Source organism: Rhincodon typus, chromosome 16 (genome assembly GCF_021869965.1).
Source record: "Rhincodon typus isolate 14 chromosome 16, sRhiTyp1.1, whole genome shotgun sequence".
Taxonomy (NCBI): domain Eukaryota; kingdom Metazoa; phylum Chordata; class Chondrichthyes; order Orectolobiformes; family Rhincodontidae; genus Rhincodon; species Rhincodon typus.
Genome location: NC_063347.1, coordinates 14,758,967 through 14,781,891, shown reverse-complemented (window position 1 = coordinate 14,781,891; position 22,925 = coordinate 14,758,967). Strand labels below are relative to the sequence as shown.

The 22,925-nt window shown below is 39.1% G+C and overlaps 1 protein-coding gene across 13 annotated transcripts in view; it reads left to right on the top strand.

Annotated features, from left to right (window-relative positions):
- Positions 1-3,540: 3,540 nt before the first annotated feature.
- The window catches only part of mtmr14 (myotubularin related protein 14), an 87,753-nt gene continuing 68,368 nt past the window's right edge, over positions 3,541-22,925 (top strand). For all 13 annotated transcript variants that reach the window (XR_007263853.1, XR_007263852.1, XR_002258147.2 and 10 more), the window contains exons 1-4: positions 3,541-3,775; positions 8,770-8,918; positions 18,067-18,175; positions 22,458-22,533. Coding sequence is in view for 9 of the 13 variants with exons in the window: in XM_048606210.1 (XP_048462167.1) it covers positions 3,647-3,775; positions 8,770-8,918; positions 18,067-18,175; positions 22,458-22,533 (463 nt within the window). In the remaining 4 variants the exon portion in view is untranslated. The remainder of the gene's footprint in view (positions 3,776-8,769; positions 8,919-18,066; positions 18,176-22,457; positions 22,534-22,925) is intronic.

Genomic DNA, 22,925 nt, shown 5'->3' with positions numbered 1-22,925 from the left:
CCAAGAGAGATCTTATGAGTAGGGCATGATTTCATACTGTTTAAAGGCAGAAGTTGCATTGGAAATTTTCAATTTTTATTATTCATTCATGGGACGTGGACATTGCTGGCAGGACCAGGATTTATTGCCCAACCCTAGTTGCCATTGAGTAGGTGGTGGTGAGAAGCCTTCTTGAACTGCTGCAGTCCATGCGCCGTAGGTAGATGTACAATACCAGGATTTTGTCACAGTGACATTGAAGGAACAACAATTTATTTCTAAGTCAGAATTGAGAGTGTTTGGAGAGGATCTTGCAGGTGGTGATGTCCCCATGGATCTGCAGCCCTTGTCCTGCTCGGTAGTACTGAGCATTCACGGTGGATGTTTATGGATCTCCAAATGCCCCGTGGAATTATACTTGAGATTTCTGTATGTCCCTTTTTTATGATGGCTGATTATTGCTGGGATATATCCAAGGTTGTCAAATGTTTCTATTTTCAAAGTGCATCTGCTGGGATGTCAACCTTCAAGTCTTTTGCTCACGTTGTTAATACTGGTATCATTGGATGAGAGAATCACAGAATCTCTACAGCATGGAAGCAGGCCTTTTCACCCATCTAGTCCACACCGACCCTCTCACCCAGATCCACTCCACCCCCCCACCTTATCGCTGTAACACTGCATTTCCCATGGCTAATCCACCTAGCCTGCACATCCCTGGACACTATGAGAAATTTAGCACGGCCAGTCCACCTAACCTGCACATTTTTGGACTGTGGGAGGAAATTGGAGAACCTGGAGGAAATCTATGCAGGCGCAGGGACAATGTGCAAACTCCACAGAGACAGTCGTCTGAGAGTGAAATCGAACCCAGGTCCTTGACGCTGTGAGACAGCAGTGCCAAGCACTAAGCCACCAGGCCACCAACCTGAATTTTATCGAAAGACAAGCACAATGACTTTATGAACCTTTCTCTGCCAATAGCACTTAAAAGTGTTAACACCAAATGACCCAACGCAAACAACTTGTTGTATCATAATATAATAATATTTGGCCAAGATTACTTCCTTTTGCATTGAACAGTATTAATTTTACATTTATAGGTGCAGTGTTGCAAGGGAGCAGCGGAGTAGGTCACTCCAGCTGGAGCACGTCTGCTCCACTCGCCATTCTTTTCTTCCTTCTCTTCTCTTTTCCTTCCTCCTAATGTTTTCTCTCCTCTTCTTTTCTTCCTTCAACTCCCAGCCTTTGACAATGACTCCCAGCCTCTGATGACCTCCAGAGAGGAGCGACGATTCCCAGCTTCCGGCAACGACTCCTGGCCTGGCACAGCAGTCTCTCATATTGGCCTCCTGACCTGGCGCAGCAGTCTCCCCACATGCCATCTCCTGATTTGGCGATCTCCCAGCTTGGCATGGCAAACTCCCACCTTCCCACAGCAGCCTCCTGGGATGGTGTGGGGACTTCCTGGTCTGGCGTGGTATGTTGCCAGCAGAGTGTGGAGCCTGGGCCCGGTGAAGACTGGAAGCTAAATGCCAGTGTGGTCTGCTGTACTGAACTCTTTTCTATAATCCTGGACATTTTATTTCTGTAACAAATCTTGTAACAAAAGAAGCTGTACCTAGGTACTTTTGTATCTAAGTCTATTCTATTCTATCTACTGGCTTACATTCTATTTTTACAGTGCAGTTAATATAAATTTGTTTCAGATCATACTTGTACTATCTGTTCAGTTACATTCAGCTGTATATAACTTTTAAATATTGTCCTTGACCAGCTATGCAAGGACCTTTCAGTTTATAAGCACTTACCTCCCTCCTGTTACATGGGCATTCACAACACAATACTGCAGATATCCCAAAAAGCAAATCTGTTTCAAAAGTCAATTCGAATGAGATTGAATTGAGACCATGAGATGGACATTAAAACCATTAGACCGACGACAATCCATAAGAGTTGACAAGGCTGCATCTGGCTGTATGTGATATCTTGCTGGTTAGGGCAGGAATCAAGAATGCTACAACTTAACAGGATCTGTGAGGGATAATTTCCTGGGCAGTACCATGGAAGTCCTTGTATCTTAGAGTAGCCATTTGATAATTCTGGATTCTGGGTTGTTACATTCAATGATAACTGGTAAGTTATGTGTAATTGACACTAGATTCAGGCTTTAGATACACAAAAGGCAAGAAAAGACTTGTTTCAAAATATATATGATTATTGCAGTTATAAAACATTTAGCATATAAGAAATAAATTTAAAATACAAAAGTTAACTCCGTAAACAAGACTCTATGATCTTAATAATACCAGTTGAGATGTTAAGATGTTCAGAATTGGGATGCCTTGCATAAACTGAGTCTATTCAGTTGGGTTGCAAAAAACATTCTGGTAATCTTTGCTTTACAGCATACACATTAAAAGCTCCCTGACAGCCATTGTGGCTTCAGACTTCCACTCAATGTTAACTCTGCTTGCTTCTCACAGATGCTGCCAGACCTACCGAGTTTCACTGAAAATTTCAGTTTTTCTTCAGATTTCCAGTCCCACGTCTTTGTTTTACCTGAATTTCAACTGTTGGTCAGTGAATATTTCATTCCATGTATATTTAGAATTAATCAGCCAAAGTGATCAAAGAAAATCAACAATTTATCAGCTTAGAGAGAAAGGGCTTGAAGCAAATGAAAAATTAATCAGCTTATACTGAAATGGATGGGAGAAAATGAAAAATTAGCTGTTTATAGCAAAAGGGTTTGAAGAAAAAGAAAGATTTGCTGTTTATAGTGAAAGGGTTTGAAGAAAAAGAAAAATTAATTGGTTATAGTGAAAAGGTTCAAAGAAAAAGAAAAATTAGTCATTTATAGCATAAGGGTTTGAAGAAAAAGAAAAAAAAGTTGTTTATAGTGTAAGGGTTTGAAGAAAAAGAAAAAAATAGTTGTTTATAGCATAAGGGTTTGAAGAAAAAGTAAAATTAGTTGTTTATAGTGTAAGGGCTTGAAGAAAATGCACAATTAGGCAGTTTATAGTGGCTGAGTTTTAAGACAATAAACAATTAAGCAGTTTATAGTGACAGGGTTTGAAGAAAGTGAATAATCAAGCTGTTTATAATGAAGGCACAGGACTGCGGATGTTGGGCGTTGAAAATCAGTATAAAACTGGAAAGTGCTGGGAGGTTTTCTAATATCTGTGGAAAGTAAAACAGAATAGTGTAACAGACCATTAACACCCTCTTTCCCTTACTCCAGGCAACAGCATCCTTCTGGGCATTTGGCACCACGTGAGGCGGTGGGGGAGGTGAAAGGTCAGGCTGGTGACGTAAGGGGGGTCAGCGCTGTCTCCCATGACGATGGCTGTCAGAGGCTTGGAGCCGGCCGGTTTCGGAGCCGCTGCCGCTTCCCGGTGAAGGAGGGCGTGGGGAAGAGGCTCTCGGAGCAGGCCGGCCAAGTAGCCACACCTCCCCTGCCTCTCTCTACCCCGCAGGCCGGCCTCCCCGCCCTCCCCCGGGAAAGTGGCGGCTGGTTCGAGCCGAGGCGGAGAAGAGAGCCGCAGGGAAGGGCAGGCTGAGCGGGGAGGACGCGTCTGGGCCATGGGCTGCAAGCCCGGCGGTGCCTTCCACGGAGAGGCCGGCGGAGGCTTTGCGGACCGGGGAGTGCAGTGAAGGCGGCGAGATGTGGCAGCCAGCCAGCCGGGCTGCGTCCGGGTCCGGGCTCGGGCTAGGCGGGAGGAGTGAGGAGATCGGGGAGTTGATCGAACATTTCTCCAAACACCAATATCGGGCCAAGGAGGCCAATCCCAAGGTAAACCCGAAGGAGGCTAACCCATGAAAATAACCGCGGAATATTCTGTCGAGTAATAAACTAATAATCCAAAACTGGTATAGAAGCGTTTAATAATCTGAACCCAAAGTGACAATCAAATAATCCAAATGCAAGGTAAGTGTCAAATAACCCAAATGCTTATATGATCAGGGCACGGAGTGACAGGGTCAAAGGATCCACTCTGCCACTGACCAAGTCAAATAATAAAAACCGAAAGAACTGCGGATGCTGTAAATCAGGAACAGGAACAAAAACAAAGTTGCTGGAAAAGCTCAGTAGGTCTGGCAACATCTGTGAAGGGAATAAACAGAGTTAACGTTTCGGATCCGGTGACCCTTCCTCAGAACTCTATCTCTATAGGCAAAGTCAGACCAAGAGCAATAAATAATGGCCCACATGTTGCTGGAACAATGCACGTTGCCCTGAGTGGCATGGACTGGATTTCCTTGCCTTTCACCCCTCGCTATTCGTACTGCAGATTGCTGGAAATGCCAATGGATGGCATTGTGATGTCAGTGTGGCATCTGGGACCTCGTGAACTTTGTCCCAATTATCTATTGCCTTAACGACTTGACTTTAGGGATGGGAAAGGAAATACTGGGAAAGAGTTGAAGCTTCAAGGAAAGAAAGATGCAGGATTGAGAGAGATTTTAAAAAAAAGTTTCCTCTGTTAGATCAACCTGTTAAATTCAAAATATAATTTTTTGGAAAAAAAAGTGTGGTGTTCGCCTACCCGTAATACTGTCCCCTTGCGTCAAAGTGACATTTCATTTCAGTACTGAGGGCATGCTATACTGTCAGAGGTGCGGTTTTTCAGATGACTGATTTAAACAGAGGTCAACCAACCACACCTGCCAGCCTCTTGAATGTAAGAAATTCTGGGCACTATGTTTAAAAAAAAAAAAGAAGAATTATTGCTAATAATTATCATATCACTGTAGTAAAATCGTGATTGATAATGTGCATGCTTGTTGACTGGTTGCATTTTGCTATACTATAACAGTACTTTCAAAAGTACTTAATTGGCTGTGACGTGCTTTGGAATATCCCAGGGTCCTGAGAAATCATACATAAATCCAGATTCTTACTTTGCACTTTATTTGGTTTTCTGTTGTGGTGTTATTCTCCTCAAGACAATATTACGTTGTAAGTTGATACCCTGTGCTCTGGTGTGAGTTCCTCAATACTTTAAATGAAAAAGGGTTTTTAATAATGTGAAATATTCATGAGAAGTAACTGTTAAATATATTTGTTAAAACCAGATTTTGAGCAATTCCAAGCACTGATTTATAATTTGTTGGCTTTATGGTACATGGTTTTAGACTGAGATATTTTACATATCAAAATATTGAAGAATGAGCAACTTTTGATTTAGTTGTTCAACATTGAACATAGAACAGTTTGTCTAAGGGACTTTCATTTCCACTATTTTGTAAATAACTTTTTTAATGAAAATATAATGTTTAATATTAATCTTTAGCAATTGTTTCACATCCATCTTTTGTGAAATAACTTGTTTTTATACATTCCTGTTGTTTTTTCCCTAAAATTATCTTATGGAACAAACATAGTTCAATGTACAATCTTCTTGCTTTACCAGTTTCCACTTTCTGATTAATTCCATGTCTTTTTCCTGCGATTCTGTTTCCATTTAAATCTCTTGTGTCAAGATATGCAGCTTAATCCAGCCCTCTGACTATTTGGAGGTGCAACACAAAGCTGATATGCCAAAGCTGGGGAAGCGTGTGTGAAACAACAACAGCCTGACTAAGAACATCGAACTGCAAGTCTATCAAGCTTGCATCCTAGCGTACTTCTCCACAGAGATCTTGAGGCTTGCTAATTCCATCAGCAAACACTTGTTGCCAAGCCAATGCCATCTCAGTTATCTTGACCACATTCATTGGATGGATGACCTCCATATACCCAAAGATTTTCTGTGCAGTGAATTGGCCACTGGGCCATAGCCACCTAGAAATACTTACCCTTGCTACAAGGTTACCTGCAAGTGAAATATAAAGATGACAGCTATTGAAACTGATGTGTGGGATACAGTTTCTGAAGTTGGACTGATTGGAAGGGTATTGGATGTGTTGAGCAGAAATGATGAGCTCAGCTGGCTGAGAAGATGGTCCAGAGAAAAGAGGCCGGTGAATTATGCGCTTTAGTTGCAGAGGATGGCAGTAGGCTTAATGATGCTGAGTCAGAAAGAGGCTCCTGAACAAGTCAATGCAATACTTACCAGAGTGAACCACTGAAGCAAAAGCCATCTTCTAATGAGAAGGAAGGCTGCCACCTACATACTCCCCTTTTGTACTGTACTTTCTGCTTGACACTGGGTATGTAAAGAAGTAAGTGATTAATTGGTAAGTGTTGGTCTTCCTATTAGCAAACAAGCGTAGCAAATAATTAAAACAAATATTAAAAAACCCTCACTTTTCTGCAGCATTTTTTTCTAGAAAGGCATTAGTTATTGCTATAATTTGTGTAGATTTACCCTTTTTTTTTGCTGACTACAGTTTAAACTATAGAACTGAAAGAAATGAGTATTTTAGTTTTGGTAAATACACCTGTTAATGTATAGACATGCAAATAGTATAATTTTAATAGTTTAAATGAGTGTACTCTCTTTTAAATATTTTCATCCCTATCTGACATGACTGCTATCAGGAGCTGATTAAAGTGGGGGGAATTGAGCTTCCAAATTTTATGCTGTGTGGTATTGTACAATAGTGCTACACATACCACTCCAATATGTCCTTTCATTTGCATTTAAAAATTCCATTCCTGTGTTTTGACTATTTTCAACATGGTTAGCACTTATGGGCAGTTTGCTGTATACTTTGCTGCCAATATCTAATGACACTGTTGATCATCTAGGAAGTTCAGTAGTGACCTACTTGCCAATTTGGCCAGTTTCTCTTCAGAATCATACAGTAGGCAAGAGCTATCTTACTAATGTAGTACAGTGCATTGGGAGCTTTGTTTGTGTTGTGGCACTGAGCCATGAATACATCTTTAATTGTGCTTGGAATTTTGTCTTTCTTTGATGTGAATTGTCATTTAAGAAGTGCTAACTTCCATCTTTGACATGTAGCACCAGATTTTGCATTTTCTTGCTGGTTCATTATTTATTAGCTAACCAGAAAACTGCATAAAATCTAACTAGTAATGGAAAGAGTTTAACTGTTTTCAAAACAAAGGCAATCAACTTGCATTTGTGCAGTTTTAAAAGAATTTTTAATAAGATTTTTCAACAGTTTTCTTATTTACATCTGCACAGGATTTTGCCAATGCAGGTTGTGGATAGGAAGTTTATAATCTCAACTGAGATGAGATTGTACTGGATGATAAATCACAAATTTTCTTTCAGCTCCCTCTCATTGCAGGATTTTGCTCTGATTTTAAAACAGGAGCTGCACCTGCTTTGTGCAGATTTTAGTTTCTATCTGTGAATGCACTCTTTTGATCAGAACTAAACAAACATGTTGAGCTTTTTGAGAAGTACGTTTTAAAGTGTAATTCAGATTCACCCATTAAGAAGTACACATTCAAAAATAACTGAACCATGTCACAACTTTATCCTTTTTTGTTGGTTCTCTGGATGTTGGTGTGGCCAGCATTTGTTGTCTGCCCTTGATTACCCTTTGAGAATGTGGTGGTGAGCCACTTACTTGAACCAATGTAGTTCATAGCTACAACCACAGTATTGTTTGGAATGGAGTTGTAGGTTTTTGACCCAGCATCAATGAAGGAATGTAGGTGGTTGGAAATATCATATGATTGCAGTCCTATCCTCAGACTATATCCACAGACAATATTTTTCAGCAGGCATAACAGGCAGGAGTAGACACCTGAATAGTTTTCCTTCTGGCAGAAGTGTGCTGAGACCAGCTTTACTTGTTCCAGGTACTTTATTGAGCTGCGTAGCTCACCTCTTTAACCAGCTTAGCAAATGGGGACTGTACTTGGCTATGTAAACTTTTGAAGGATAAATTGCACAAGTCGCAAGTTTATCTCTCGAACATCCACATATATGTGTAAAAGGGTAATCTTGGATGGATCGTAATCTTGGATGGATCATAATCTTAAACACTTCTCAGTCTGAAATGTTCAACCCACTTTTATTGACTTCAGTACATAATGTAGTCTAACACTTGCAGTACTGTGGAAGTATAGTGCAGTCTGGGTTGCTGTAATGCTAAACAGAGGATCAATTCCCCTCAACGGTGAAAGATTCATTTCTACTATTTACAGAAGAGTGGGGTAACTTTGTCGCTCTGCTAAGATTTATCCTTCAACAACTGAAAGAGTTTATGTAGTCATGTATCGCATTGCTATTTGTGGAATCGTGTTGTGCAGTAATGATTGCTGTTACAGTTTTTCATACGTTGGAAAGTATTTGCCTGACTGTGAAGTGCCTTGGGATATCCTGAGACCATGAAAGATGTTCTACAAATACAAATTTTTTTTCTGCCCTTTACTTCAGTTTTTTAAAACTCAGCCTCTACATCTCGTGAATTAAATGTATAAACTTCAATCATTGTGTGATATTTCAGTTAACTAAAGTATAGAATTTTGAATTTAAAATCTGCATGGGGATGTGACTGAATACTAAAGTTGATTGGAAGGAATATGGGAAAATTGATAGCTTTATAAAAAGAAAGACAGTTTGTTTTATTGAACATGAGGAAACCTCTTAATTATATGAAAGACGGATCATGTTTGAGGTCAGTTAGAAGAACCTGAAAAATGATGTCCTTCAGATGTTATGTTCAAGATGGTTTAAGACCAAGGTGGAAGAGTTTTCACCAATAAAGAAGTTGGAGATCTTACTGAAAGTAGAGCAGGCTAAAGGGTCCGAATGTCCTATCCCTATTCATTAATTTGTCTGTCTGTGTCTAAATGCAGTGGACTTCTCTCCAGGTTAATACCTTTCAATGTGGTAATTTGGACTGTCTGTTTGGTTGCAGGTGGAAAAGATTGAGAATCGTTGCCTTGAACTGTTCAGGAGGGACTATGTTTTCAGTGTGATTCAGAACCCAAATGGAGAGCTTTGTGGACATTACCCTCGCCAAATCATCTTTATGGAATATGCAAGTACAGACGGTGACAAGGACAGGTAATGGGATTTAATTAAATTGGTAATGTATTTAGCACCATGTGAATATAATTTGATTATTCATGTCTTCATTATGTTTTCCTAGAGAATGTGCATATTATGTTGATTGGGGATGTGGTTTGGAGATGGGTTGTCTGGCAGAAAGGATTGGATACAGAGAATTTCATTCACGTGATGCTAGCTGTGAAGCTTTAATTACTAATAACATGCTAATTACTTGAAGAGATTTTTTCACTGAGATTTATTTAGTGATGTTATCTGCATTTGGCTTATTGAATATCCAGGTCGATTTTATCCTTTTCCTATCTTCAGGTTCCTTGTGTCACATGCCCCTTTCCCTAGCTGAGTGGATGGACAAACAATCTCCTCCTAAATCTCAGCCAGTGCAGCTCTGACAAAAACAGAAAGCCTCTTGCACTGTCAGCAAGTCAGGTGTGTCATCTGTGGATAAAAAGGTCAAAGTGATGATTCAGACTTAACCCTTCATCAGATCTGGAAGTAACTGTAAATGAACAGCTTGTGTAAAAGAACAGAATGAAGGTAGTGTGGTGGGGAAACTTGCCTGCTTTTTTTATTAGAAAATTACATTTTCCCATTGCTGGAAAACAGTTTCATGTCCTCTAGTAAATAGCTGAGGTTGGAAACTCTCTAAAGAGTCATTTTTGACATAATCCATTGAAACAGCAATTGCTCCTTTAACATTACCTTCCCAATTCACAACTTCCACTCGCTGGAACAACAAGGGCAACAGACAGCTGGGAACTCTAACAAAAAGATCCCCTCCGAGTGACACACTATCCTGACTTGGAGCTATGTCATCATTGCTTCACTGTTGCTGGATCAGAATACTGGAACTCCCTTCAACACAGCACTGTGAGCATATGTACACCACAAGGACAGCAGTGGTATAAGAAGGCATCTCCACTTCATCAAAGGCAATTAGGGATGGGTAGTAAATGCTGCTTTTACCAGCAACTTGTTCAGCACAAGAACTGATGAAAAAGGATTTTTAAAATTGCTCAAGGTGGCATAGCTATCTCTTCATAGCTGGAAGTATGCTGCAGAACACTATGCAAAAATGAATTAACTTTAGGAAACTTAGGCAATATTTATCTGTGCTTTATGCAGAAAATCTAAGATAAAATATGAAATGCTGGGAATTCTCAGCAAGTTGGATAGTATCTGTGGAGAGAAATAGAGTAAATGATTCAGGTTGGTGAAAGGAAATTGACCCTAATTCTGTTTCTCTTCACAGAAGCTACCTGACCTGCTGCGTATTTATGGTATTTGTTTTTATTTCAGATTTCCAACATCTGTATTGGTTCACTTTTGTATGAGTATTTAAATCACTGCCAAGAATACCCGCCATGAGGTTCTGTTTCTCCTCAGGAAATTTCCACATGTCTCTCTTCTACTTTGTTCACCTGAAGAATTAAATTTACCTTCCTTTTTGCTGAGAGTTCTCTTTAGTGAGGAGACAAGTATCATTTTTTTCTTCACAGTGGTGACAATATTAAAGGAATCTTGCTGGGAGATATCGCTGAGCTATTTTGTGAATTGGGATCTGTAATGATGCATGTTATGGTAAACATCACATCAATTCAACTCCTGCTGTACTCTTGGACTTTTAACTTCACAGTCTGTTCACATCATGTCATTGCTTCTCTCCCTGTTCAAACAAAATTAATAAAGGCAAATAGACAAGAAAAACAAATAGTGACTCAAATTATTTAAAAAATAGTCCAAATTGTGGCGTTCATTTTTAAGGACAAACAATTGTCTTAACTTTAGGTCATTTTCTAAGTTAGAACTTAAAAGGGATCCTTTAGCTATTTTTATATGTGACGTCAGCTGCTGGCTATTCTTTTTTGAAGCAGATATTCCTAACTGGTGCGAGCTTTACTGAGGCCATTAACAGTACTGTTTTGGCAGCAACAGTGAAATCACCATGTGCATTCACACTTATTCTGTCTGGTGACACTTTGTACACCTTGGAATATTAAGGCTGAAGATGTAATTGGGAAGAATAACTTTATTATGGTGTCTCTCCTGCTAAAGCACTTAAACAGGAATGTGGTGCGGTTCAAATTATCATCGTGCATCCACACCATACTGGAACAAGTGTTGATGCACTGTTTTCTTTCTCTCCCATTGCTGTCCTGTTTTCCACTCCTGTCATGCAAAAGGCACAAAGTAATTTTGACTAGTGGATATGGGCATTAGGAGTAAGTACTATGAAACTCTAAGAGATCATTCTCTTAAGAATTTAAAAACTCACTATCTTTACCAATTAGAGTCAATCTTGAATTCCAGCAGATAGTAAGTGGAGTCAGGCAGCAGGAATGGCTGATAATTATGCGATGATCTATAAAGCCTAACCTTTTTACCATCATCACCATAAACCCGAAGAAAGGTGAGAAGGAATGCAATTAGCCAGGGTAGAGAAAGAACATCTGGCAATGTTTTGAGATCCCCCTCCAATCAGAAAGAAAGGTGTTGAGGGTACAAGTGGGAGTGTTAGGCCTAAATGTTTCCATTATCTCAAAATAGAACACTGTATTTTTTTGTTTTGAATGCTGGAAGATACAAAGGAAGCCCAAGGAACTTATCGGGGTTTGTAAGAGTGAGTCTGAAAAAAGGAATTCGGAAGGAAAATACTGTTCAAATGGTAAACGGCTAAACAGCATGCGTTCAAACTGTGACTTAATGTCTGGAAAAGTGGTGGTGGGAGTCGTTCAGAAATTAAGCATGGATGGAGTTGACTTGCTTCTCAGTATTGATTTGTCTGGAAAGAAAGTTATAGAAAGTCTGTGCGAGATTATAGAACTGGTAGCGTTCCAGGTATTTTTCCATTGTGTGTAGTGACCAGAACAATAATAAAATAAAGTTCATTACCAGAGATGAAGAAGCATCAGGCAGATGTTAAAGTAGCCAAAACTTCATCTAAGGATGGGGATAATTGTGAGGAAGTGTTTAGACTATCTTCTTTGATTGAATCTCGTAAAGCAAGTTAATACAATCATCTCCCACTGAAGCTGAGGCTGAAGGAAGTCCAAAAGCAGTCTTGTGTTAAGAACAGAGTTCTGAAGAATGAGTGGAGAGATCTTCACTAATCTACAGACAAGGAATGGATGATTGTTCATTGGATAGTGGTACCGCTCAAATTTTGTAAGGTGGTGCTGTGAGCAGCACGTGAAATTCTTATGGCAGAACGTGTTGGAATATGAAAAACTCAAACATCCATGAACAGGCATTTTATCTGGCCAAGACTTCATAAGGATGTAGTGCAGATCTGTAGAACATATGTGCTAGATGGTGGGAAAACTTCAACGTGTAATCAAACCAGCACCTTTTTTAATATACTCAGTTTTTGAACAACCATTCAATAGAGTATTAGTAGAATGTATAGAGCCATTGCTGAAAATGAAAGTAGCGAACACCAGTGTATCCTTATAGTTATGGATAGGACAGTCTGATTTCCAAGAACCTATTCCTTTTAAGGACGATTTACGGCTTAAGGTTGTGATGGAAAATTAACTCAGTTTTTTTTGCTTGTTATGGACTAACAATTAAAATGCAGTCTGACCAAGTTTCCAATTTTGTCTAAGAGTTTTCAGGTTAGAATAAGTAATTTGGGTGTGAAACAATTGAAGTCTACTGCTCACCATCCACAACCATGGTGCTTTGGAGAGATGCCATCAGATTCTCAAAACAACGATTATGGTTATTATCATAAATACCGGAAGGGGGACAAAGGATTGGATTTTTTGGATTTTTATTATTTTGCTGAAGATTCCCCAAATGAGTTTACTGTGTTTATTACATTTAAATAGGTCTATGGTCGTGAGATGCGAAGTCCGTTAAAATTGAAGTAAAATTTTTGAGTCAAAAATATGAATCCTCAATGTTGGATTAAATATCCATGCTTCTAGAGAGACTCACAGTATCATTTAAAACTTCGCAGACAATCAAGCTGCAACTAGAACATTTTGAATATGAGATTGAGCCATACAAGGTATTTAGGAAGGTTAGTAAAGTGGCACTGCACTTCTCTCATCAGGAGGAAATCGGATTGAAGGCAGTACACTCCTGTACATCCTGAGGGAGCCTTCAGCTGTGACATCTTCATTTGGAGGCTGTTCAGTATTTGCTGAGGTGACTGCTTGTCCTGGGCTTGCTTTTATATCAGTTCCTCTTCCATTTCCCTGTGCCTTAATTGAATCACCTCAACAGTGATGATGTCTCCTACTATGACTGAATCCATTGGTTATGCTTCCAATGAACCTGTGTGCAGGTTCATCGATCCTTCGTAATGTGAGCAGTCAGCATTCCCATCACACACAAACAATGTTTGACATTCTCTGTAAAGTGGAACATGGAGTGCATCTACATGATCCTTTGACACAGGGACTTGTACCAATGAAAGTAGCACAAGTCATGTCACATTGAGACAGGATGAGATTGAAAGTGCTGTTTGACTACTGAAATTTTTTCCTCCCAGCCTCGCATCACTTGACAGGCATCATTGCTTGTGAGATCATATTGGCAAATACTTACAGTTCAAGGTGAGAGTGAAGAGCTTCCTTGTCCACGTGCAAACTATGAGCTCTTGCATTATTTTTGTGCTTTGTCACTTGCAGGTGCCACTTTTTATGGTTACCTGTGATTACCTCTGCTTCACAGATGTGACTATCTTTAGTCTGCTGTGACATGATCAAGATTGCTTGTGACCAGGATTTGCACCTTATTATCCATGTGAGATAAATGCCTTGGACAATGTTATGATTAAAGGTGATTTCAACTTTACTATGCAAGTGTCTGAGTAATGCAGTTGCCACTTGAAGGGCTTCATGTTGCTCACAAACAGTGTGCTTAGACAGAGGAAAAAAATACTCCATCCACCTTGACTTTGATCGTTGCCATTTTCCATTTGCAGTGTGCATTTATGTGCAAAAGTATGGAAGGCAATTCAACGCATGTTAGGCATTGAGAGTCTCAGGCTCAGTCTGGTCATCCCCCTCTTTCCCCCTATATGTTTAATTTTCCCCCTTCGTAATTATTGTCCCCTCTGCATCCCAACATGATGCCTCTAATCCCCAGAGCAGCACAGTGGCTCAGTGGTTAGCATGGCTGCCTCTCAGCAATAGGAACCCAGGTTCGATTCCACACTTGGGCAACTGTTTGTGTGGAGTTTGCACATTCTCTCTGTGCCTGTGTGGGTTTCCTCTGTGTGCTCCGGTTTCCTCTGGGTGCTCCAGTTTCCTCCCACAGTCCAAAGATGTGCATGCTAGGTAGATTGGCTATGCTAAATTGCCCATAGTTTTCAGGGATGTATAGATTAGATGGGTTATCGATGATGGGTCTGGTTGGGATGCTTTGAGGGTCAACATGGACTTGTGGGCCCAAGGTCCTGTTTCCACACTGTAGGGATTCTATGATTCGTGAACTGACGTCCTCTGTGCAGTGTGTACTGCACAGTGTACTGACTGACTGCAACTCCCCTGAGTGTTTGCATTAGATCTGTCAGACTGGCTGTGGCCCATTTCCCTGGACTATATTGATGTGTACTCTCTGACCTGATTGCCCATAGCCATTGATCAACTGTGTCCAAACTTGACTGTGAGCAAGTCCTGCCCTTGACTGACTGCACCGAGATCCCCTGACTAATAATAATGGTCCTTAACCTGACTGAAGACTGTGTTCCTCTCAGACTATGTGACATGACCACTTGATTGATACTCTTGTGGTACTCGTGTGTTTCCACAAAGACTGCTGGCACGTGGTTCAGGTGTGAAATTGACATTGCATGCACAGTAAAGCTATGTCTGCCCCCTGAACTGATAACTACTGACAGTCAGGCCAAGGTACCTGGCTTTGTGTCTGTGCTAAACAGCTAGCTCCACCGAGGGGGAATGGTGCAAAAAGGCAATGCGAGGATACTGTGAGCACTTTAGTAGGTGCATAGTGTATGAGTGCTAAGAGAGCAAATGACCAGCCCTGAGATTCACCCTGGTCCCATCTAGGAGATGGGTACTTGATTCCTATGCAGAAAGTGCCCTGGCAGCACCATTGCAAGTAAAGGTGCTAGTGTGATCCAAACTGCAACTTGAAGTTCAGTAGTATATTGTAAGTGGATGTTGGGAATTGTCCTTGTCTTATTCAAACCCAGTGGATGGTGGGATGAGAAACTTCATAATTGAGGTAAGTTTGTGCCATACCAATGAAATACTGAAGCATGCAATCAGGCCCCTCACCACTCCCTTTTGAAAGTCTTGTCTCACCAATCCACCTGTAATTGAAAATGGGACATGTTTTGCTCTCAACATTGTGAGCTCCTTGCTGGTCATCTTGTGATTTTTCTTTTCTGAATTTCTTGCCAATGCCTATAGATGGATAGAAAGATTCCATCCACCGATACCAGAAACCAATATTTTCAGTGATTATGTTTGCTTTTTTTGGTGATACAATTGAGTGAGATTCAAATTAGGAGAAAATAATCTGCTTACTGTGTTCTCCGCATTTTGCTTCAACTTGTCTGGATCCAAGCTTTGACCCTAGTTGGGAATGTTTATAAGTGTAGAACAGTACTGAGCTTAGTCAAGATGACCGTTAAATCAAGCTCTTATACTTGTCACTCACTGGCACTCAACTCACTGAAACTTGTTCTTGAGGCTCACTGCCGAGTAATAATAATTAGGCATGCTGTTGGAGAATATAGGGCATAAGAATGAGTAACATCTTCCAATGGGTGACTCTTCTCCAACAGGATACTGCACAAGTAATTACACCATTTTTTTCTCATTTTCCATCAATTGTAGTATTTGTCCAATACTTAGTGCTTGATACAGGGCCTTCTCATTTTACAAACTAATAACCCATTCCAACCCATACAAGAATTCAATTCTTGTAATTTATTTAAAGTTATCAATAATTATGGTGACAACAGCAGTTCTAAACTTTGCAATTTCTTTATGAAACTTCACCTTTGTTTAAAAATGATTGATGTTTCCATTAAATGACAAACTATATTTTTCTCTTCAGTGGTGTTTTTTGCAGTTTTCCAGGACACAGGCATTTAATCCATAGTAACAGGAAGGAAAAAAAAATTATTTATTCACTGGTTGCGGGGTGGGCTTGATGGAAGAATATTGTCTTAATGATGGAGTATGACAAGTTTCAGTAAGGAAAATATTGCACTGTATTTTATTTGTAGCTAGTTTGAAATCCTGCTTCTCTTGACTAACGTTTTATTCCAGGAATCTTCACAGCCAGTCAAACTTTAACATCCTTGTAGATCATGTTTCCATTCACTTTACCTGTATTGAATTTCCAACCATTCCATAAAATGTGCCACAGTTGCATGTTTTATCAATAATCACCATGAATGTGGTCAAATCACAGTCAGGCCTCAGCTGGACACAGTAGTGTATTCAAAAACCGAATCAATCTCTTGCATTGTATTCTGTCTTAATGTAGCATAAGTTGCTGAACAAATAGTTATTTGGGCTTCAGTATATTCATATTTAGAAATTTGTTGATCTCTCAATTCAAAAATTCTGATCAAAGTAGCTGAGTTTTTTTTTTCAACTGTTGTTTTCACTTTCCATCTTAACTAGGAAATGGAAGTCACACAAATAGTGAGAAGTGGTCTACATTGTTTCGTTACTCATTGAGCACAATGGAGGTTGCTCCCGTTCTAATTTGCTGCATTATCCTTTTTCTAGATATAGTGCTGCTTTGATTGCATTACAGTGAATCTCCTTGAAGTAATGTTTGAAGCAATGTTCCAGGCTTGCTTAAAAAAATCAATAGAAAAATATTTTCTCTGGTTTAAAACTCAACTTCTCAGCTACCACTTGTGCCAGTGCACACCTTCCTCTTTTGCCCTTACATGCCACAAGTTCTTTTCATGCATTAAAAAAAAATCTGCTGTGGCTAGCACTATTACCTCCAAACTTAATTGTTGGATCCACTTATTACAACTCTTGTGCTGAAATGCTTGTGCTATGTAATCACTTCTAAAAAGGTGCAGAAGAGTTTGTGAAAGTTGGTAGATATATTCTATGGGTGGTGATTGGCAAATGTTTTAAAAGCAGCTGCAGAAGTGAAACAGTCCTAATGGCATGATCTGATACTATATGTATGGGGAGAGTCTTTTTATTTTTTTATAGTAACATATTATTAGCAGTGAAAAAGGGAAGGAAACCTTTGTAGTTGATGATGGAAAGTCTGTTCATCTATTCTCATTCAAATAGAATCTGGTTTTGAGCCATCATTGTAAAGAAGTGAATGCATTTATTAATCTTCTTGGATACAGGCTATTAAGGCCAGTTTAATAATTAATTTCTAGCAAGCAACCAGGCTTATTTTAACTTGTGTTATATAGTGCATTGTACATGTTTCTAGAACCCATTTAGTTCAAATGTATTCTCTACAACTTAGTGGAAGAATATTAATATTGTAGAATACTTTTTGCCACTTGATGCTGCTTAAACTTTTAAAAAATCAAACTATTACAGCTTATAACAATTATATTAAACTTAGAGGAGACTTAAACTTTCTGGTCTAGTAGTTTCTGAGACAGTTTTTTTTTAGAAGGAACTTAGTGCCAGGTAATAGTCAACATTTTTCTTCCATCAGGAACAGAAAGAGTGCAGACCTGTGTGTGTGTGTGTGTGTGTGTGTGTTCACCGTTAATGTAAAGGATTGTTTGTGTCCATATGATTTGGTCTTTAAAATACTAGCACCATTTTTGTAGGAAGTTAAAGCTAACAGCTCTTGCTGTGACTTGTAGTTAGATGCATTCTAAGTTACTCAGTCCTGTACAGGCTGTACTAATAACAGTACTTCACATGTTGACTCCACTTTGAAGAGCAGTCATACTGGACTGTAAATGTTAACATTGTTTTCCTCTCCTCTGATTAGACCAAATACTACACCTTGAAAAAAAACTCCACACTTATTACTCAATACCAGATAAATATTGTTAGCATCACTGTCTCTGCTGACCTTGTGTAAGACTTCTGAGACTGCTGCTATTGATGCAGACATCATCTATTCACACAGACCTATTCTCTTGGGGATATGTTTAAAAACAGATGTCAATTCACCAGTTATTTTTTTTTAATATCTTCCCTTTATTTTATAGGTTTGAGAGCACTGTTCAGACGAGCAAATTGCAGGATTTTGTGAGCCGTAGCAAGATGGCAAGATGTCGTAGTCGCTTTGTCTGCCCAGTCATTTTGTACCATGGAAAGGTATGATCATTCTCTTTTTTTTTGAGCTTGAGTTGACGTATTAATTTAAAGCCTAAATGGTTAGAACACAGAAAGAGGTGGATTACTTTGTAACTTGAGCTTAATGAGCTTGGTTTGTATGATACTTGAAGGAAGTTGGGTCAGCAGAGAAGAGTATAAGTAAGCTGAAAGAGTGCAGAGATGGCAAGTGACAATGATGTTTTGTAGTATTTAATTTAATTGTTCTGCAATCTGAATTGATTCAATTCAGAATTTTTAGAAAAGTGAGGAACCAAATTTTCAGGCAAATAGGTTTATTCCATAAACTACTTGACTTTTAAAAGTTGAAGTACTTAGGCATTATTCATTGCCTACTTCTGATATGATCAGTTTTCATATTGTAGTATAGCAATTGCTCCTCTTGTGTCTCAACCAATTGTTAACTTTCAGTCTTCCATAAACTATTCTACACTGAACTACATCTGCCACCAGTTACATAAAAATCCAACTCAGCAAAGGATGTAGGGGCTGTGTTATCAAATAGTTCAAGGTTATCAAACATGTTTTTCAAAGAAGCTTTTGATGCCAGGGATGAGGGGAAATGTAGTTGTTTATCTGCAGTACCAGATATCCTTCAACAGCTTGTACAATGATAGTTAATTGAAAAGAATAAACAATATGTTTTTATACAGAATGGAAAATGGTCTCAAAAGTAAACTAAGCCAATTTTCAACTAGAAAAGAAGCAATTAGGCATGATTCAAAGGGAATTTTGGCAAGGGAAGGAACTACTGTACTTGACTTGAAGTCTCTGTAATTAAGATTGCCTAGTATTTGAAATGTGCTAAAAAGTAGCAAGTTAGCAATGACTAGTGAAATTACAAAGAAGTAATGGAGAAGGTGGAATAAGTTGAATGGGAATGGCTCTGAAATTTAAAAGAAATATGGTTTGAGGAGCTAAACATTTCTCTTAAAACAAAGAAGATATTGATGGATAAAGAGGAGAAAGATTGAGTGCAAACAGAAATTAAGTTCTTGGACTTAATGGAATTTTGCGAAAAAATAACATTCTTAACTTCAGTTGTCTCTTGTTAGAATTTGCTCACCAGTAAGCTTTTCTCCTCAATGTTGTAGCTCTGCAGCCTTAAAATAAAAGGCCTCGATTTTGCAGTAGTATTGATGGCAAAATTATCCATTGTTCCCTCATTACTCCTTTAGAAGCTGCCAGCAACTTCTGGAATCCACACATTAAATGCAGAAGTCCAAAAGTCGCTTTTGGTGATAATGACTCCATGTAAGGGTTTGGTGTGGTGGAGGGGAATGGAGGTGACCTAGTGGTAATGTTACTGGGCTAGTAATCCAGAATCTCAAGTTAATGTTCTGGTACTGGGATTAAAATTCTGCCATGGCAGATGATTTAAATTCAGCAAAAGTATGGAATAAAAAGATAGCCCAGTGGTGATTGTGTAAGCATTGCTATTGTTGTAAAGACCTGTTGGTTCATAAATGTCCTTTAGGGAAAGAACTCTGTCATACTTATCTGGTGTGCTCCTCTGGGCAATAAGGGATGCTCAATGAATGCTGGCCCAGCCCATGACACCGACATTCCATGAATGGGATTCAAAAATATGAATGAGATGTTGTATCCCTACATTGCGATCAACATAATGCAAATTCACCTTTTCACACCATTAATCCGATCAAAAATTGAGTTGTTACTGGGCTTTTAATGGTGTATTATGTTCATAAAACTGAAAATCTTTCTTGCCCTGAGGAATGAATATTCTATTTGTAAAATGTTAGATTATAATACAAAATTTCACAGTTTTTAAAAGTCTCTGTCTACTGTAATTCCATGTGTATGCCTCAATTGTCATTTTTGATTCTGTAAAATTTAATAAAGATTGAAGATAATACTCATTTTCTTTGTTATCTGTGAGAATACTTGAACAAGAATAGCTGCCTCCCCTGTGTGATGACATCACTGCGGCATAATACCTGGAGATTTCCTTTACTTGGCACTAAATTCAAACTAATATTGGGAAGGAAGGTTTGGCCACAGATATAGCTAGATCTTTGCGGGCAACCAACTTTGAGCATTGCAGCAAGCCCTGTTATTCTGAAGTTCATAGCCAAACTTACTAAGTCAATGACCATCCAACAGAAAGTTGCAGGTGTGAATATGCTATGTGCCTCATTCAGGTGATGCACAGGAAATCAGGCCCTGTTATTCCTGGAGTCGTCACAAAAATTAGATTTTAAAAATGCACAGAATTTCCCAATTTACCTGTCATTCAGATCCAGGTTTACAGCACAGACCAGGTTTCTGTGCTTAACAAGAATGACTATTTATTACAAATAAATAGATTCTAGCTGCATATACACAATTATAAACAATTGACATTTTACTTTACTAGTTAAAACTTTAATCCCCTTATAACTGCAGGTAGATACATATGCACACACAAACAAACAAACTCAAACAGGAGAAAAAGGCAAAGGCAGTGGCAAAGACTGGGAATGCAGTTCAGTGGTCCCTGTTCACATGGTTTGCTGAGGTGGTCCTTTCGTCTTGTCCAAGCATGCTGCTTCTTGATTCTCCTTCACTTCTTTACAGATGGTACAGGATGACATGTTCATACTTATCAAGTCTATGGCTTGCTAGTTAAGCAAGCTGAGGGAAAAATAAACTTGCTTTCCTGGTGTTAGGCTTATTTTTTGACAGGAAAGGAACAGCTCATGCCCTTGAGGAGATCTGATGGTTTCTCCCAAACATTCACACCCCTGACTTGTTCACATATCCGGGAGCCAGTCACACAGTTGTTGACAGGCAGAAGGCCTTTATCATCAATAGTTGGTCATTAGTCCACAGACTAATCAGCTGTTTGTTGCCATGCCTAGCTCAAATTTATACGCACCTCTTGGCTTCAGCTTGCCTGCAGACTAGTTTTCCACTCCTTTAACTATCTGCTGAGTGAACAACACAATGAATATCAGGTTATTTGTTTTAAAAAGTGTAACAATTTGTCAACAATCAGAGTGATAGAACATAGAAGCAGGCTATTTGGCCTACCATGTCTATGCCAACCAACAAACGGCAAACTACACTAATCCCACTTACCTGTACTTGGTTCACAGCCTGTTCTGCCCTGGCATTTTAAGTGCTCATCCAGATGATGCTTAAGTGTTGCGAGAGTACCTGTCTCCATCACACTCTTAGGCACCACCCTGTGGGTGACTTTTCACTCAGAGGGTGGTAGATTTTTTTTTAATATCAGATCTGGTCAAAATTACTTACTCCTCACTCTAAACTTATGCCCTCTGGTCTTAGACACATCTGAAACTTCTACACCTTCACACCTGAGAGTTCTATACACTGGAGTGTTCAAGTCCTGTCCTCCTTCAACCATGTCTCCGTGATTGTAACAATACCATATTCCCATGTGCTGATCAATGCTGGAAATACATGCTTAGTTTTTAAAATAGTTCTTTGCTTATTTCAGTCCACAATAAAAAAAAATATAGTCATTGAGGTCTACAGCACAGTAAAAGGCCCTATGGTCCATTGAGTTTGTGCCGGTCAAAAATAACCACCTAACTATTGTAATCACATTTTGCAATACTTGGCCCATAGACTTATATACCTTGGCATTGCAAGTGTGCATCTAAATATTTCTTAAATGTTATGAGGATTACAGATGCCCACAGCCCTTAGTGAAACAAAAAAATCATCCTCACATTTCCTTGAAACTTGCTGCCCCTTACCTTGACTTTATGCACTCTGGTCATTGATCCTTTCTGTCTACCCTATCTGTGCCCCTCATAATTTTATATACCTCAAGCATATCCTCCCTCAGTCTCTTCTACTCTATTCATCTATCCAATCTCACTTCATAACTAAAACACTTCAGTCCAGGCAAAATCCTAATAAATCTCCTCTGCACCCTGTCTAGTGTCATCACATCTTTCCTATAATGTGGTTTCCAGAACTGCACATGATACTCTCGCTGTGACCTAACCAATGTTTTGTACAGTTCCAGCATAACCTCCCTGCTCTTAAACTCTATGCTTTACAGAGAACTAAAATGTTGTGGTCTTTATAATGCATAAATCTTTATTGCTTTACTTTATTTTCATTCTCAACTTTATGAAAAACCTCTGTATCCTCATGAATTGTTGGACTAAAACAAGTTAGTGCTATTTTCTCTAGTGTATACTAACAGATTTTTAAACAGTCATTTAAGTATTTTTGGTTTTCAATTTCCAAGGTTTAATTTCTCTTTCTTTCTTCCCCCCATTTGCAGCATATATGTCGGTCAGCAACTCTGGCTGGATGGGGAGAGCTTTATGGGCGCAGTGGGTACAACTACTTATTCTCGGGTGAGTAATGATTTAATTCTTTAGAAGTACATGTATGTTCTGACCTTATTATAAAAATAGTTGTAGGAGTATGTGTTTTAAATGGTATAGAATGCCAATTTTTTGCTCTCCAAAACTGAATGCTACTGACAAAGAGACCTGACTGTAATTTCATTCTTCTGCCCTGGCTTGAATTGGGTTGATTTGGCATTACATTAATGCTACATGCCTGGAAGCCAGTGTTCTTAGTTGTACTGTTCCCTTTGTTTGGAGAAGAATTAGGCTGTGCCAATATAAGATTTGAAGTCCTCCTTGCTTTCTGACAGGGACATATGCATAGTCTTGCATAGCAATCACAGTATTGAAATGGACTGTTTTGGCTTAGTTGTCCATGCCAGGTATTTTTGCTTTAG